This window comes from Calypte anna, chromosome 2 (assembly GCF_003957555.1).
Source record: "Calypte anna isolate BGI_N300 chromosome 2, bCalAnn1_v1.p, whole genome shotgun sequence".
In the NCBI taxonomy this organism is placed as follows: domain Eukaryota; kingdom Metazoa; phylum Chordata; class Aves; order Apodiformes; family Trochilidae; genus Calypte; species Calypte anna.
Window position 1 is genome coordinate 19,474,898 of NC_044245.1, and position 18,964 is coordinate 19,493,861.

Genomic DNA, 18,964 nt, shown 5'->3' on the forward strand with positions numbered 1-18,964 from the left:
CAAATGGTAGAGTTAGAGAGAGGCAAAAGCCTTCTGAGTTCAGTCTTGCGACTCACAGCTGGGAGAGGATGTTTCACCTCTGTGTGTCTGAGTGCAGCTGCCAAAGCTCCCGAGAGAGGTGGATGTGAAAGGTGACATCAGATTTGAAATAAGCAGGCTGCTAAATGAATTTTTAACTGGTCAGCAGCTACAGCATAGGTGTTTCATAGATAGATCCTACAAACTAACGCTGCTGAATCAAAGGTTAAAATGCTATTCAGTGGAATTGCGCATAGAAGTAGAAACAGTTCTAAGAATTTGGCTTTCAGACAGGTGAGTGTTTCTAATGTTGTTCCTTTCAGAAAGAATACAAGAAAGATTTGGAGAATGAAATTAAAGGAAGGGGAATGGATGTGAGCATAGATACCCTTGATATACAACGAGCAAGAAAGGCTTCTGAAATTGTAAGTCAGGTAAGTACAGAATGAATCTCTTGAATTGCTTTGGAAGTAAACCACAAAGAAATGTTGAAAACACAATATCTTCTTGAGTATCTTTAGGCTCTAAGGATTAAGCAGTGCACAATAAAACAATAAAAGAAATTGAAGGATTTCTTTTAAGGTCTGACCAGTGATATCAGAATAGCTTTGAAGACTGTATGTACAAATAGCTGCAGAATTAGTTAAGTTTTCCCCCCCTTCTTTTTTCTTCAGAAAGAGTATAAAACGGGTCTGGGGACTGAAATTATAGGAAAAGGTATGCAAGTTGGCCCATATATTCCTGAAATACAAAGAGTCAAAAGGGCTTCAGAACTAGCAACCCAGGTATGCATAGTTCACAGGCCAAATGTTTTAGTTCTGTCTAACAATGAGTTCTTGAGTTTCTTGCTGAAAATAACTGTCCTCTAGTTTTGTAGTGGCTTTCATACCCATATGAAGATTCTTCGTTGTAAGAAATTACAACTGATTGATTAACTGACTGATTATTTTTTATATTTAGGCCTGTCATGCCATGTAAAATGAGTTGGTTTACATCTACTTGTAGGTCTTTTTACATGATCTAATGAGATAATGAAGGGAAAATATGTTTTATATTTATTTTCAGTGTGGTGGACAGTTTCAGGTGTCCCACAAAGACAATGATAACCATTTCTTGCAGGAGAGAGGTTGAAATAAATGTTGTACAAGGATGTTGAAGCTTGTCAACAATAAGCATCTTTTGTTGCAGTTTGAATGTTTTGAGCCCAAGAAAGCAGTATTTTTAAATTGTTTTTCAGAAAATGTACAAAGATGAAGCAGAGAAGATGCTCTGTAATTATTCTGCTGTTCCAGATACTCCTGAGATGGAGAGGATAAAAAGTACTCAGAAAAACATCAGTTCAGTGAGTAATAGTGCTTCTCTTTTTTTTAAACTTTTCAGGTATTTTTCAGCTTAAATAGGTTCTCTTATGCCACAGCATGAAACAGTGAACTTATGACTAAAGGTCCTTTGACCATTTGCATAATTTTCCTAGCAAAAACTGTATCACTCATTTCTTTCATTAAAAAATTTCCCAGCTTTTCTAGGTGTGACAATGTCATTTTGAATTGCTAAACCACTTATACCACCTTGCCAAACCACAGTTATTTTTAAATGAAGATTTTTCTTAAATTTTTCCATCAAGCCCCAGGAAGTACTTTACAGGGACAAAACAATATTAGGCTTGTTACTGTGCATATAAGATTTTTCATCTGTTTCCTATCATATGTACAGAACATGAAGATTTGGGTATAAAATTAGAACAGATGAGGTTTCATAAATGTATGTCTAATGATTTTATGCTATAGTGGATATATTTTTTAAATTTTGTGCCAGATTTAAGTTTCAGTTTACAACTAAATATAAATTATGATCTTAGATTTCTAAAATGGCTCAGTTTGTGATGCATTCAGTTCCATTTCCTTTTTGGGCCCATTAATTCTGTTTGTAATTTTAGCTTTGCTTGTAATATAAAAGAGGAGGAGTAGTAACTATAGCCTTCAGAACCAAAGGCCATCCCATTTGTGTCTGGTTTTTTTATGGCAGACTAAGTAATACTAATAATGCAACTAATTGGAGAGAAAGGATTATGTTAAATAAATAATTTAGTATTATCTGATTCTGATGTGGTTCTTTTGCTTAGGGATATTCTCAGCTTCTCCAGTACCTCATGAGTTCAAGGTAAATTAATTTTCCTCAGAGGTGTTTACTTGAAGGTATCCCCTGTCACTGTGGCTTCTCTGGGCAAGCAGGAGCCTGCAGGGAGAGGAGAGGATAAAGGAGAAGGCATTGGTCTCTCCTCTAACATCTTCCAGCCATTACCTACTCCTTTTCTTCCTTTAGATGAGAGCAGCTGAAAGCTACACCTTTCTAATAGGAGCTTTAGACAGTCTTAGTGCCCACCATTTTGTTACTTGTAATTTTTTGGTTTTGAAAGGTCCTTTTTGCTTTTGACAGTGATTAGCATCATAGCTCATGTCACCGGCATCCTAACATACTCCACCAAAACTCTGTGTAAAGTAGGCCAGACTGAGCTTTCTGTGCCAAGGCTGACAGTTGCCCTTTGATAGTATACTGCATAATATAAGACTATTTTTTTTAAGGTGATTTGTGTTTTCTTTATTTTGTGATCATCTTTTTCCTGATTTCTGACCTGGCACCTCCAAATGTAGGAAAGCAGTTTATAGCTCTGATTGAATGCTCATTTTTATTTTCTTTACATTTTAGCCTTTCAGCTTTCTGTGCAATTACAAAAGTAAGTTACTTTTTAAATGTAGCTGGGAGCAGGCCCAATATAAAAAAATAATGACCCCTAATAGGCTTCTGATTTTTGGATTTCTTCTCGAGAATTTTTTTACCCTAAAGAACAAAAAAAGGGTCCTGCTCTGCAGGTAAGATCAGTGCTGCTTTTACCTCCCTGACTTTCTTGGCAGGTGATTTACAATAGGATATTTACTGCACAGTCATCACTTTCATAGAAAAAGTCCCAGCTCAGACTTTTATCACCACTCCCTCCTTAGTAGAGGAGAAAAGTATATTTTAGTTCAGTCCACTGTGTAAATCTTCCTGCCTTGTACTGAGATGTTGGTGAAAAAGAATTTTCAAGTTCTTATTCATAAGTTGTTTCTGTTCTCACATGGTAAAATGAAACTCTAAATTGTAAAAGGTTTTATGAACATCTTAAAAAAATTAGTTTTGGACCTGAAGAATTCAGTTTCCTCTTGAATATCTGGTAATCCTGTTCCCCCTAGGCTACAGAGAACTTTAAGGAAGTAGGAGAAACAGATGAAGAATGAGGTTTTAATGTGTAGGGTTTATTGATAGGAAAAAAAAGTTAAATAATTTTCGTTTTAAGAAGGGAAGAAATACTAAATGCTAAAGATTTATTTCATTAACTCCAGAATCAGACTTCTTTTTAGACTACCAGCCTGGAAATACTTACTGCAGTGGCAACAGCTTTGGCACCAAATACTGAAATTCAAATAAAACTGCTTTAGGAGTCTTGGAGCACAAACTGGTGTTCCATGATTACTTAAATTGTAGCCACATCTGGGATTAGTAGAGCAGTTATTTACTATCTCTTCCTGTAACTTTGAATGATTGTTTCTACTGATGTGCTTTGCTTTTTTTTTTCCTCACTGAAACAATTGAAATAAAGATGAGAATTTTAGGAACAGCATGTGTGCCTTTTCAGAAGTGAGATTTGTTTTTAGATGCAGTCCTCAGCTTTCTGGCTTGAACCCAGAAATCAAAAACTTGCATGACTTGGATTCTAACTCTGGCTATTCTGGTTATTTTGTTATGAATATGCCAATTTTCTAGTTTGTTAAATTAAAAATAATGTCTGTTCACTTCTCAGTATATTTTAAGATCCGGAGGCTAAAAAGCTATTCAAATCTTGAATGTACATACATATCCAATTACATTGAAAGGACTGAAATTACTCAAGTGTATAGTTGTATTTGTAAACTTTTATATATGTTGATCTAAATTTTAATATTTTCAAAGTTAAAACTATCACTATGAATACTTGCAATTGTTTGAGATCCGTCTAAATGATGATAATTATCTCTTACAGTTGAAAACAAACAGAATGCTATTATAGTTCTTGATAATTGGTCTGATTTATAAAAAATTAAAGTATTTTCTTTCTTAGCAAGATTATAGTCAGACCAATTTGGAACTTGGAAAATTGCCCAACCTTTTTATGAGAACTTGTACTTGCATTGCTAACACTCTCATAATTACTTTTTCTTTTGGGGAAACGAAGGTGTTTTATAAGAAGGAAGTGGGAGCTGGCACAGCTGTAAAAGAGACTCCAGAGATTGAAAGAGTAAAGAAAAATCAACAGAATATTAGTTCAGTAAGTGTTTTTAACATTAATTATTCTTATGCGAGTAAAAGATGGCCATTTTTTTTTTGTTTGCTAAAAACTCTACTTTTTCATACCATACATCTCATTCAATTGCTATTCCACTGAATTTTGTCCATTTTAGTGTAGTTGTGTCCACTTTTAAGTGGAAGCATCCTGAAAAACAGCAAAAAATTTTGAACTAAATATTTGAGGAAAGAAATCTATTGTTCAAGAGTTAAAAACATGAAACGTGTGTATCCTGATATGAAGGACTGAACAGTAGTTTCCAGTTTAGAAACATACCATCTAACAAAAAAGAAAATTTGCAAAGTTCCTGTGGAGTCTGTATGTATTATATAGGGCTTGGTACCATTTACACTTCAAGAAGACTGAAGGTGGTGACACACTGGAACAGGCTGCTCAGGGAAGTTCTGGATGCCCCCTCCCTGGAAGTGTTCAAGGCCAAGTTGGATGGGGCCTTGAGCAGCCTGGTCTGGTGGGAGGTGTCCCTGCCCATGCAGGGGGGTTGGAACCAGATGATCTTTAAGGTTCCTTCCAAACCAAACTATTCTATGAGTCTGTGATGCTAAAAGGAAAATAAATGTCCAGACTTGAGCTATGTGGAAATGTGGAGGATTTGTTACTCTTTACATGCTGATGACAAGTTGATCTGTGGATCTCATGAGAATAATTCTGAATTTATGTTGTTTATCTGTGGATTCCTAATGTCTTTGGCACTTCAATGGGCAACTAAAAATAGAGTATAAAAATGAGAGTTTTCTACAAGTAGAACATGCCTTTATGATAAATACATGACAAAACTTGGAAAAAAGTGGAAAAATGTCTGCCAAGCAAGAAAACATTTGTAGCTGCCTTAGTCATTTGTTTGGAATTCTTGGTGTGGAGTCCTCTGGGACATTTTTATGTTTGTGACATGACTTTTCCGAAGATTAAATGCTTTTTAAAAAATAAAATTTGAAAGTAACACGTAGATGTGACACTAGATTGTGTTTAAATATTATTTGAAATCCAAATTAGGGATTCTGGACACCTGTTTTACAAGAATTTCCTTGCTTACCAAGAAGACTAAAATATTGCATTTCCCACCAAAATAAGATCAGGTAGAGAATTTCCATAACATTTCAGAAAGCTTGTATTTTCCTTGATTTTTTTCTCTTCATCCATCACATCCATCACATTTCATCTTGCCATTATGACTCATAATGCAATTTGAAGATTCAGTACAAGCTATCATGTTTTTTAAGTCCTGAAATAGTTTTTTCTGGTTGGGAACATGCAGGTTTCCTTGATTTCAGGGTGGTATTTTTTTGTATTTTTTTTTTTTAATTTTAATTTTTTTATTGTTCTTGTATTTGTTTGTTTTATTTTGATTTTCTCTCTCCCTTCCCCCCCTTCTTCCCCCTCCTCCAAGGAATTATGGTTTTGGTTTATTTTTAGTCAGGTTTATTGGTGCTCTAGAAATAAAACCTTAATCTCCTGTTATCTATTTGCCAGTTACCAAATACATTTATTTTGAGGGTTGTCTCATGCACACACAGAGGCTTATTAGGAGCAGTCTTTTCCTCAAAATCTTTGAGAGAAATGGAAAAATAGTGCACAGTGCTTTAGAAATCCTGAAGAGTGGTGAAGAGGGGAAAGTAAAAAGGGGATCAGTATGCCAGTAAACATATATCAAGAGAAATAAAAAACCTCATTAGTGGTTTAGTGGTATACGTAGCATGACCTTTGCCTTGCTAGCCTGTGTGTAGATGTAATATTTTACAAAAGATATATATTTTGTTACATGTAGTTTATTTTGGATTAAGTTTTATTCATAAAAAGTGTAGAATGCAAAATTTAAAGCAATGTGCAGGGCAGTTTTAAATTATATGCCAGTAAGAGGGAAATTATATTGTGTACTTTACAGGAGGCCCAAAAGATGACTATATTACACCAATCTTTACTCCATTAGATTTAAATATTTTACATAAATATTTGAATTTAGCCAGAAGGACTTAGGACTGCTTTAAAACTATTTGACTGTGGAATATGAAGCACTTCACAGTGTAAAAAAAAAACCCAGAACACCACCCAAAAATAACATTCACTGTACCATCAAATCATACAAAAATGTCCATTGCATCATGTTCTGAAAGTGATCAAATTTTTCCAGATGACATTTATTGGAGTCAAAGCTCAGAACAGTCTGTTTTCAAGACCTAAAACACAAGGTGCTGACAGCCGTGGTGGTTGAACTCATCTCACCTGTTGGGATGAGCTGGTTTGGAAGAAGGAAGCTCTTAAATAGTTGGAGTCAGGATCTGACAGAACTTAAGCAAACATCAGACCAATGGACTATGACCAAATCTGAACTGGGAAGCTACAAATAACTAGGAGGTTTTAAAAAATTCTTATTTATACTGAGGGACAGGCAGGGCTGGACACAGGGCTGGGAAGAAGGCTTTTTGGGGAAAACTTTGTGTTTGTGTGAAATCCATGAGTAAACCTGTGTGAAATGTCAGTCAGCACCACAGGGCTAGGGCCAGGTTAAGCTCAAGCAATGGGTGTTTTGAGGCATTTTAAGCACTAGCAGCACTGCCAATTCTTAAGCTTACCTAATAGTCTCTATTAAAAGACCCTTTTCCCAGTGGTTTAGTACTTCTGCCAGTCTTAAGCTGGCAGTCTGAATTGAAATTTTCCATTCCTGGTCTGTGCTTTGGTTTTATTTATTTCTGAATTTCAACCAATGCAGCTTCCAAGTGTGACCTTAGAGAAAAACAAATTGGTTTGTCTGTATTAACAAAAAACTGGTATTCTCCAGAAGTACCATGCCATGGAAGTATCATGTTGAAAGTGATCTACTAAATGACATTTGGAAAAAAAAAAGGCCAGGATGAGGACTGAAAGTCTAGTGAGTTGCTGAAAGTATCATGGACAAAGTGGAGAGGCTGAGGGTGAGGCAAGATGGGGAGAGCGATGTGTGCTGTGTGTGGGGGCTGAAACAGAACCCCAGGCTGTTTAGACTCATCTCCCCCTTGCTGTCAGCATATCTCTGAGGTACCCTTGGTCAAATATTTTCCCTTTCTTTAATGGTGGTGTCCATGGACCTAAGAAACTGTGTTTGTTTTTATGGGCTTGTGCAATTAATCTAGACAAACCATTTGACTTCATCCTAAGTGAAGAAATGAATATAAGTAGTTTTTTAAATCATAAGAAATTGCCTCCCCAAGAGGTAACTTTAGGGGGTATTATTAAAGTCACTAAATAAACACGCAAAAGCAAGAACCTTTATTCATATCCCTGTGTCTAGACCTGATGAACTAATGCCAAAGTATATGATTTTATACTTTGCCCCAGAGGTGGACATGCCCTGGTTTTCCCTTTAGCAGAGTACTGTTCCATAGGAATTCTCATTTGAATGCAAGTGCTGTACAATCTTATGTTTTTCAAAATTATGTCGCCAGGTTAGCCATTAGTTGTCTGTGCTCTCTGCTAAAAATAGTACTTTTCCTTGTCACAATCCTTTTTTCCTCCATTCATAGCAAAATCAGTGAATTAATGGGTGTGAAAAAATCAGATGCTTTAGTGGGGAGCAACACAGAAAAGTTGCTGAAAAGTTCCTGAGTCTGTGATTCTGTCAGCAAAGTAAGACCATAGAACAGCTAAAGGAAAAAAAAAAAAGTAGTCACTAAGGGTCAGTGATGTATGTAATGAATGAGGCAGAATCCTCTTGCAAAAACCAGCTTTTTGTAATAGATAAAGCACTTAAAAAGGGAAAAAATGAAGTTCTATAAAATACATTAAAAGCTGTATTGGAGCATATTGGTTCAGGGGGCAGAACTCAGGTTAAGTTAATTGGGCCATTTTCTAATTTTTGAGTCCTTGATTTTGCAGCCTTAAATATATTTAACAAAAGTGTTATATGCCACATTAACACAAAACTAGTGTAAATTGATTCATTATGTTGTTCCCTTGTTCTTAAAGTACTTTTCCTTCCTTAAGTCTTGCTAATTAAAAGTGTTTCCAACTATTATGTATCACTGCACACACAATTTTGAATATTTTTGTGAATTTTGCTGTTTTATTACCATTGTAAAGAAAAAGCATGCCATATAACTTTAAAGGATGGCATCATGTGCAGGTGTTGGCTTTTTTTTGTTTTTTTCTTTTTTTTTCTACAGTGGCATAAGATATTTGAAGCTGAATGTACTGAATACTGGACAGATACTTAGTATTAAACAGAAAAAAACCCCAAAAAACAATGCACAGTTTTGTCCAAGATGACCCTTTTGGATTACGAATGGAAAACTAGGAAATATGATGCCATTCATTTTAGTATCACATCCATTTAACCTCTCAATTCTTTCTCATTATGTCGAATTCCAGTTTTGGTACATATGGTGTATACTTGAAGAAATTCTAAGTTCTGTACATCTTGGAAATTATGAGTCTATAATTTCCAAAAATACTGCTGTGAGAAGAAGCTAAATGTGGTAAATATCTGACATCATCTTCACAGGCAGCATCCATCCAAACATCTGCATTCTCCTTGATGTGTCTGTGTGTGTGTTTTTAGAGATCTTGAGTGAGTCACACATCCTTTTAAGAAAACATCTGTGAAATGTTTGGTTTCTGAAATAGACTGGCAACAAAATAGTAGAAAGACCAAGTCATTGTCAGAGTGATGCAGATCTCCAAGTGAGATATGCAGTGTCCTATTTGTGATAGAATCATAGGATCATTTAGGTTGGAAAAGACCTCTAGGGTCATTGAGTCCAATCATATAGCCACAATCCCATGTGATGCATTTTCATTTTGCTGCTATGAGTTTTAGGATACTTGTTCTGTGCACTCTCTGTTGCATCATATCAAACAAGATGTACTAGAGACCCTAGCAGCCTGTTTCAGAAATTAAATATAACTGTTCCTTTTCAGGTCAATAGTATTTATAGGTGTGGACTAGCTGAAAGGTTACAAAATGCTGAGTTTTAGTGCTTGTCTGTATATTCTTTTAATTGCTTCTATTTTGTAATATTTGTTGTGCAGATTAAATACAAGGATGAAATTCGGCATGCAACAACTATTTCTGATCCACCTGAACTAAGGAGAGTTAAGGAAAACCAGAAGAATATAAGCAATGTGTGCCCCATTTCCATTGCTTGCACACTTGTCTGCTTTGTTGCCTGTTTGTGCCTCAGTGAATGTGTCTGTGGTGTTTGTGTTAGTTCCTATTTGTCCACAAAAATGAATTTAATCAGTTAATGGCAAGATTATAACTCCTTAGCCTTGTACTTTGATTAACATCAATGAGAGTGAAATGTTCCTGTTGAAGCATGAATTGTCTGTGGCTGAAATAGAACTGCAAGAGGGTGAGTACTAATTATCATGTGGATGAATGTGGGTGTTTATTGAGGAATGCTATTTTCCATCTAAATGCAGTGGCCTCTTTAATGAAATTTAACACACTGTTGTATACCTGTTACTTGGAAGTCTCTGTGTAATATCTTCTGCCATGTCATCTAGGTTCGGTACAAAGAGCAGCTCTGCAAGGCTACACCTGTGACTCTCACTCCTGAAATTGAAAGAGTCAAGAGGAATCAAGAGAATGTCAGCATGGGAAGTTGCTTTCATTTAACACTTGGCATAATTTTTGGGTGCAGAGGAACTGTTACACTCTATCTTGTATATTTGCAGTAAATCTTGACAAGTAGTTTTGTTTTGTTTTTTGTTTTTTTGTTTTTGGTTTTTTTTAGCAGAACATACTCTCCCAGCTTTTTTTCATTTGCCTTGTAAAAACTTGGCTACAGTTGTACTCAAACTCCAGCTCCCTCAGTAACCTTCTTATCAGAATTTTAGTATTTAATGGCTGACATACACATTAGAAAGTCATAGTTTGCAGGAGCACAGGGAAGAAGGTAAGGGCTCTCAGAGCACACAGCTGCTTTCCTGCATTGCTGATGTTTTACCTTGTTAATGAGCCTTTGGAAGCCAGCCAGTTCCTCACCTGGAGCTGCCATCAGCAGCCATATTTCATGGGGCTACAGGTAGAGCAGTGTTTCCCTGGGATGGTCTCTACCTTGTTCCCCAAATTAATTTAGGGTTACAATTTTCAAGAATCCTGTTCCTCTAACTTCAGTGTATGATAGTCATTCCTGGATTTATGTTGATATATCTAGCTGTTCTAAAATGCATAATGTTTAAAAATCCTGTTTTCTCAAGTGATTCAAGCATGTCTGTACAGTTTTTCTACTTTTAACTATTTTTGAGTAGTGCAAATTTCACTGGAAGCACTAAATTCTCTTTCATGTCACTGGAATAGCCTTGGGTTAAGGCTCTGTAACTTCATATGCTTGTCTTGAAAAATCATTTTATCTTTACAAATATCACTTTGTAAGTTTAATCCATTTGATATCATACCATCATTTTTATAAGAAGTTAGTTTTTTCAGTTAGGATGGATTGATGTGGACACACAGAAACTGTGATATGTGGTAAGACAATTGGTTGAACAGTATTTATGTTAATGCCATAATGCACTGCAGAATTATTAACATAATGTATCAGCACAGTTATCACAGGTTTGTGTGGAACCATTTATTTTACATAAGACTATATGGATTTGCATAAGTCATGCAAGAATCTCTTACTCTTTACTAAGGGTGGAGCATATCTGAATTCCCAATATTTGGGACCAGGATTAACATTAGACTGACTTGTCAGTGCCACATCCTATCCCTTATCCTCTTTAGATACTGGTCCTGCCTTGAGTGTACATTTGGTTAATGCATCATTGCTACAAGTTTATTTTTTAAAAAGCAATGGAGGTGATATTCCTACAGCACATTTAAATAAACACAGAGTGAAATTTAGGCAGTTGGATTCAATTGGCAGTTGTCTGATGTACTGCATGTACTGTGTTTAATCACCTTTGAATAAAAACAGTGTAAAAGTAAGGCTATGGATGGTATCATTATGGAATCTCTGTTTTTGGACAAATGTACATTTACAGGATGCATTACTTAAATTCAGTTTTTCCATTTGCTCTGCTTCAGTTTAGTGCATTATTTGTGGCTTACCCCATTGAAAATATTAGATATCACCACACTGGGTTTGGACAGTATAGAGTAGATGTCAAGATGTTGTGTGCATATGTGTGTATATATCTCTGCAAATGCATTGATAAAAAGTCTCTAGAGAAAGAGCTCAAGGTTATGCTTCAAAAAGCAAGTTTTAATAAACTTCAAATGCATTTTAACTTTTCAGTTGCTTCCTGGATGACCTTTTAAATCATACATTTTAATGTAATGCAATGTGATATTGCTTTGGCTGAAACAGTATGTACCATTTTATTCTCTTAAATAATAGGTTCACTACAGAAAGCAGCCTGGCAAAGCTACTGCTGTGAGTGTCACTCCTGAGATAGAGAGAGTCAAGAAGAATCAAGACAATATCAGCTCGGCAAGTTCTTTGAATCTTTTTGTCATTTAGATTTTCAGTCACTGTAGGAATATAATAAGGATATGCTTTTCCATTTAGATATGATGTGTCAACTGAATCTTACTGCATCATCTACTGAATGTATTTTTTTTATCCTTTGAATACATGCACTGCATGTATGGGCTACAAAAATACTCAGACTTGCCTGATTATTCTTGCAAAAAATTAAGTGGTTTTGCTAGCACCAGTATTTTTCAAGGAAAGAGAGGTCTGTAATTCTTTTGTCTCTTGTTACCAAGTTTTACTTTCTAGATTGCAGGAATAAATGACAGTAAAAAAAATGGAAAGAAAATTTAACTTTAGTGCAAATTTCATTTGGTTACAATTCAAAGCATGGAAACATAGTTTCCAGAAACAGTCTTCTGTTATATGCCCTGTGTGTTTGAGCTGAGGAGTCCTAAATAGATCCTATTACTTAGCACTAGTGAATAAAATACTATATTTTTCTCGACATGAATGATGTTTTGTATTTCATATATGAAAATACTTTTTTTTTCTTAAATAAATCACCACTAGAATGGTGTAAGATGCAGCAGAGCTTAGTGACAAGAAGTAGTAAGGAAGAAGTCAAAACAGCATGGTGAAGGAGCAGACTAATTACCTTACAGTTTCCCCGGCACTGAAACAACATCAGTGGCAAAGCCCCTGCAGATGGTAAACAGATGATGTTTTTTACAGAGCCACCCTCTGAGGGTTGCAGAAGAGAATTAAAAGTAATGAACACTTCAGAACTGAGTGTAGGGAGGAGAAGTAAAGAAAAGTAAAGTAGGTTGCATTTGTCTTAAGGACACAATTTGACCATGTAACTACATATATCTTAAATAGGTTGATAAAATGCTTATGCATATTTACCAAAGTCAATTAGTTTTGTGGTACATAGTTAAAAATAAGAGGGAAACTTCCCATCATCTCCAGATGTTAAATAATTTGTTTCTGAAAATTAAGCTTTTTTTTTTTTCCCAAGTGGCTCCTTCCCTTTGTTTCTGAAGGTTTACCGTGGCAAGTACTCCTCTATGTTAATGAGCAGTACTTGAAAGCCAAACTATGCTGACTGTAATGATTCCATCCAGAAAATGCTGTATATTCAAAAGTATATGCAGCTGAATAGTTTAATTAAGAAAGATTTGAAGAATATGCAGTAGCATATATTTCTGTTTCTCTGTACATTACTTCAAACTTACCTATGATATGTAGACTCATATGTTCATAGTCACGTTGTGCTTAGCCAACATCTAATTTTAAGGTGGGTTAGAAAATGTCAAGACTTGTTTTAACTCATCACAGATGCATTTTGTAATAGATTTGCACAACTGATTTGAAAGTTAAGACTTCTAGAGTGAATGTGTTGGTAAACTTAAAATATTAACACTCCATTATACAGGTTACAAATGCAATGCTGGAGCTAATAGAGTCCATTAGTAGAATAATTCAACCAGGCAGAGAAACTGTAAAAATACTCTAGAACCAATTACTTTTTACCATTTTAAAATCTTGATGGGTTTTGCCTTGTTTTGGTGTTGGGGTTTGTTTTTGTTTTTTTTTTTTTCAGATAATTAACCTTACATCTTTGTAAATCTGTAAACTACCACAAAAGAAGATAATTAGGAAAAACAAGACAGTAGGTTCTGTACTTACTGATGCCCAAATGTTCTTTTTGAAAACAGCATATTCATATTTGTCACAGGCTTGTTACTTTTGTGCAGCTAGCAAGGACTGGTTACCAAACAGGAATGAGATGACTGCCCCAGGACTAATCTGCTGTAAGAATTGAATTCCCTTGAGACCTGGGGTTTCTCAACCTAATGCCAACCTGGGAGCAGGCTGAAGACAGAATCTAGGTCTGTCCTGCTAACAGGAAAACAGCTTATCAGCCATACAAATATGCTTTAAAGATGTTGAAATAGTGGTGGTATTTTCTTATTTTCCTTATATTTCAGTTGATAAATGAATTATTTCACTTGTGTCATTTAAACAGATGAGAGTTTCAGCTTTCAGAAAAATACTATTTTTTTCAGTATGTGGTTGATGGTATAAATGTGCTCTTTGGCCTTACTAGCTCATCTGTATCTTCTTGGAAATAAGTCACTAGAAAATGAGTCTAAAGAAAGAAATAAGAAAAATGGGGCATTGTGATTTGTAAAGGATATTGCTACATGGTGTGATTCTTATCATCCTTTCTACTGTAAACAAAAACATGTGTTGTTTTGCAGGTCAAGTACAGCAGTGACCAGAGGCAGATGAAAGGTAGACGTAGTGTGCTTCTAGACACACCTGAGCTAAGGCATGTCAAAGAAACACAAAACAACATCTCAATGGTAGGGTACTTTATTCCTATAACTAGAGTATACTAAGGAATGGCACTTGACTTCCACTGGATTTTGCCTTCCATTAATATAGGTAACTAATGAAGCTCTCTGCTCAAGTATGGGAGGAATATTTTCTTCTTATGCCTGTTGTGGGAGTTTTTGCTAATTGCATATGACTGTAATGAACATTTTCAAAATACTAATAAACAGTTTTCTAACCATTAAATGTCTGTTCTTTTGGGTTTTATTTGCTTTAAAAAAGGACACATCTCATTTGAGCATCTTAGTTTGACTGGATGAGGTGACACACTTCACCTTGTGCCTGTGCACGTTCCTGGTTTCTGTGTGACTTTTGTTCTTGGAATGTATCATTTTGTGTGCATTTGCTTGTGTGAGAATGTTTGTCAATTTAATTCTTTGATGATTAAGGCTAAGAAATAAATATGTGTAATCATGGATACTACTTTTATAACTCCTACTAATGGTTTTGTTCCAACACTTTCTGCTGTCACGAGCTTGGTATTGTGTTTTTGTTTTTTTAGAAGTGGAATGCTTGGAGTAACTGCAATTGTTTCTAAAACCCTATGTTTAAAGCCAGCTGGCAAATGATAAAACAAAAGAGGAAAATAATACCTTTTGTATGAAACTGTGCATAAAATCAAATTTCTCAGTGAATGAAAATACTTGAGTTCTGTAGAACTATTACTGCTGGAACATTTTTTACTGACAGATGTAGTTGTCTCCATCAGTACAGAGATAACCTATCTTATAGAAGACGGGAATGGACCAGATGACCTCCTGAGGGCTTTTCCTGTCCTGTGTAAGATGATGTTTTGCTGCTTGAGTTAATGCTTAATTCAGTGGCAATGGAAAACAAGTGCAAAAATTATAATAAAATATCAGGAAGTCATGTTAGACTCAAAAAGACTCAGCTGTCCATCCAGCCTATCTCATATGTGTAACAATTCTATCATGGTGCAAACCACAAAGAATGTAATTGCCACGTGAAACAAATGCCTATGCATTCTTGCATAGGATGACTACTTGGTGTCAAAGGCAGCTTGGGGAAAAATTGAATTCTTCTTGTTTCCTAGGTTAAATACCATGAAGATTTTGAGAAGACAAAAGGCAGAGGCTTCACCCCAGTGGTAGATGATCCTGTAACAGAGCGGGTACGGAAAAACACCCAAATTATGAGTGATGCAGCATATAAAGGTGTGCATCCACATATTGTTGAAATGGATAGAAGACCTGGAATAATTGTTGGTAAGTTTTTTAATACTGTTGCTATTGAGAACACTCTGGGGGAAGATGAAAGTCTATGTGTTCTCCATTATAACCAAGAAAAAGCACTACAAGATTGCTTTTTCTCTCTTCTCAGCATGAAACTTGTGTTAAAATACTGGTTCAATTCCAAGTTCTAGTGAAGTAATAACAGGAATTAATGAGAGATATGTTGCTATTACTTAATTACTTTTGAGTTTGAATTTTGACTATGAAAGGCCATAATATCTGCAATATTCTTTATTTTACATGGAAGAGAGATGATTAAAGCTGTAATTCTCCACGAATTCATTGTTTACATGTTGCAGACCTTTCTCTTCTTTTTTTCTTTTTCTCCTCCTTTGTTTTTCTTTTTGTGGGTCCTTTGTCTGTTTTTCTGTGCTTTACAAAAGTATAGACCCCTGAGGGTCTACATATGGAAAGACACACTGTGATATAATTCTAAAATCCTTCATGCATAATAATAGCAAGGGTTGACTTTATATCTCAAAAATCAGAGAAATTACAGGTCAGATTGACTAATTGGTAAGCCACATAGTTAATTCTCCTGCCTAAAGCAAGGTTAACTATATCTGTATCATTCCTGGTAGATGCTTCTTCAATCTTTTCTGTAAAACCTCTAAATGATTCTCCACCACATGAAGAAGTGCATTTCTTTCCTTTTGTATAGCCACGTTTTACATGTCTGTAACTAGAGTCTTAATATCAGAAGGGATTTCTCAAAAATGAGTGGTTAGAGTTTTGCCTGGGTAAAGTATTGATACTTTTAACACCATGCAAGTCTCAGAGGGTCATGCATCTTGGATCTAGGGTAATGGCTTGTTCAGAATTTCATTGCCTGTAGATAGCCAAGCACTTGAGTTCACTTCCATATATATAGGTGGTACAGCCAAAGAGAGAAAAGCTGCTGCAAAATTGAAGTTTAATACACAGTTTGCAATATGCTGCTTAGTGTACCCTTCAAACCCCCTGCTCTGTAGTGTGTTGCACGTGTGCTGTAGCCATGTGTAAGAATCATGAGTGCAATCCTCTGTTCAGTAACTGAAAGTTTGCTAGCACAGATAGGTTAGGATTAGGAACATCCCTGAGGTAAATTCTGGAGGTGTGAGAAATCTAAATATTACTACAGTTTGTCACCTTAAAATGCTCCAATATCAAACATATAGGAATTCTGAACGGCTTGAGCTTGCCAAACAGCAAAAATAGTGCAACTATTTAAAGGAAATAGGCCATGACAAACCTGTGAGCTTAATATCCAGTGATATTTCAGCTAACACTGAAATTTTAGCATGTGCTTTTTAAAAAAAAAAAGCAGTGAGCTCCCAGCTTATGGAATGTCCTTGGCAGCTAGAAAAAAAATTGCAGACTGAAAAAACCAGCTGTGGTTCTTCTGATTTTTTTCCTAGCTGATACTTCAGCTCAGCCAGTTCAGAAAAGTAACTCTGTACTAGAGTCCATCTGGTTGCTTTTTAAAGTATTATCGGCAAAACCGTAACAACTTTTTCAAATGCTTGATTGCTCAAATGAATGCTTTTGCTGAAACCATTCTAAACCCATCAAGGGAAATTAATCTGAACTTTGCATCTGCAACCATGATTCTCATGTATGCATAAAGGTACTTGGCAAAGGTTACCAGAGTGGAGGGGGGAAATCACCTCCCTTGACCTGCTGACCATGCTTCTTTTGGTGCAGCTCAGGATACAGTTGGCCTTCTGGATTGTGAGCACACATTGTTGTCTCTTCTCCAGCTTTTCATCTACTGGTACCCCTAAGTCTTCCTCAGGGCTCACTATGTTTTCACTTACTTAGGCATGATCAAACAGAAAAATTGGGCATTCACAAGTTCCTCCACCCTTGTCTTGCCTGTCAGTGCTTTATGGAGTTGTATAACTTATCACTGGTAGGATTAGCACATAGTTTATCAAAAGACTTCGTGGTGGCTTTTATTCATCTTGGCAAGAGGGGCTTAGCACTATTGCAGTAGATAACACATAATGTACATACATTTAATGTATTCTAAATCCGTGGGATTTATTTTATTAGCTCTGTCCTTTCCATTGCCTCTAAGTGATTAATAATTTGAAACATGGCATATTTAGTGGTCCCTGCAGTCCTACTTTACCTGTCAACCCATTATTTACCTTGGTACTATTCAAACCAGTGAAAGGACCAAGCTGGGAAGACAGTTATTTTTTGCAGTTCCAATGCATTGAGTAAATCATGAAGACACATCTGCCCAAGAAGGAAACCACTAGTAGAAAGGCATGATTTGGTATATCTGTGTTTTAAATTATTGTGCTTTACATCAAGGTTTTATTTTAAACTCTTTTGGAGAGATTAAATGATTATTGTAGTTTTCAACATGGAAGATATGAATTGTATATATTATATTGATGTTAGTAGATCAAGAATTTATGCTGCAGCTGCTTGTGCATTTGCTATAACCCTCATCTTAATTTGAACAAAACTCTAATTATTTGTTACAAATTTATTAAAAACATGGTTGAACCTGTATTCACTTTTCCACTGTAATTATAACTTAAACTCGGATATGAAATCAATTAGTTCTTATGGACTCATTTTTCCTCCAATATGTAGTTCAGACAGGTGCATTAGAGATATTAATAACTTGCATGTATGAATTAAATCTGCAGATCTCATAATTTCTCCTGTCATTCAATCTATGCATTGGATTCCAAAAATGCTTTTTGATACTGACTTATTGGATCAACAGTAAGTCTGCGCCCAGAAAACTTTGATATTTTGAAGTCAAGGGCAGTTAATAGTCAAGATGAAGTGTGGGCTTCATTTTACCCAACCATAGTTGTCTACAATGTGGATTTCTACAGCATAATTTTTCACTCTAGTCTATTTTTTTTCAATAATAATTAAGAAAGATATATACTTTTGAATGTATATGAATTGAACAACTTGCAGCAATTTATTTTGGATAAGGTGAACTATGGCCTTGATGTTTCTTATTGGGGCTGACTTTACTGTGTGCAAAGCAGGGCTTGTACTGCCTATATCAGCTGTAGAGTTGCCAGCTGTCAACCATGGGGTTACATAATGGAATAAAGGTGGAAATAATCTGACGATTTTGACTCTGCCAGTGGAAGAGATCTTTGATATGTGATATTTAACTTGTTCCCATTTATTTTGATTTAAAAAAATACCATGGTTTTATTTAGAAAGAGGAAACAAAAATGGGAGAATTGTCCTTAAAGTAATGTCAACAATTAAAATGAATGCGCTGATTTCTTTTAAGCAGGCAATTAATGCGTTCTGGTCCTTTCAGGTGAACATACAGGTCTTTTGGTTAATTTCAAGGTGAAAGAAAATTGTTGGTGATTGTTGAAACTCATTCCTTTCATGCTTTTACTTCCTTTGTTTGTCTGTCTTATAATTTCTGTGCTTTGGGAAAAGATCTAAAACTTTGGCGCACAGATCCCGGCTCCATCTTCGACATTGATCCCCTGGAGGACAATATTCAGTCTAGGAGTCTGCATATGCTTTCTGGTATTGCT

The 18,964-nt window shown here is 35.6% G+C and overlaps 1 protein-coding gene across 1 annotated transcript in view; it reads left to right on the forward strand.

Annotated features, from left to right (window-relative positions):
* Positions 1-18,964, forward strand: part of NEBL (nebulette) — a 90,418-nt gene that overhangs the window by 43,055 nt on the left and 28,399 nt on the right. The window contains 10 exon segments of the mRNA XM_030445789.1: positions 342-452; positions 693-803; positions 1,256-1,360; positions 4,268-4,360; positions 9,398-9,490; positions 9,875-9,966; positions 11,715-11,808; positions 14,058-14,162; positions 15,248-15,419; positions 18,864-18,956. Of these exon segments, the coding sequence (XP_030301649.1) occupies positions 342-452; positions 693-803; positions 1,256-1,360; positions 4,268-4,360; positions 9,398-9,490; positions 9,875-9,966; positions 11,715-11,808; positions 14,058-14,162; positions 15,248-15,419; positions 18,864-18,956 (1,069 nt within the window).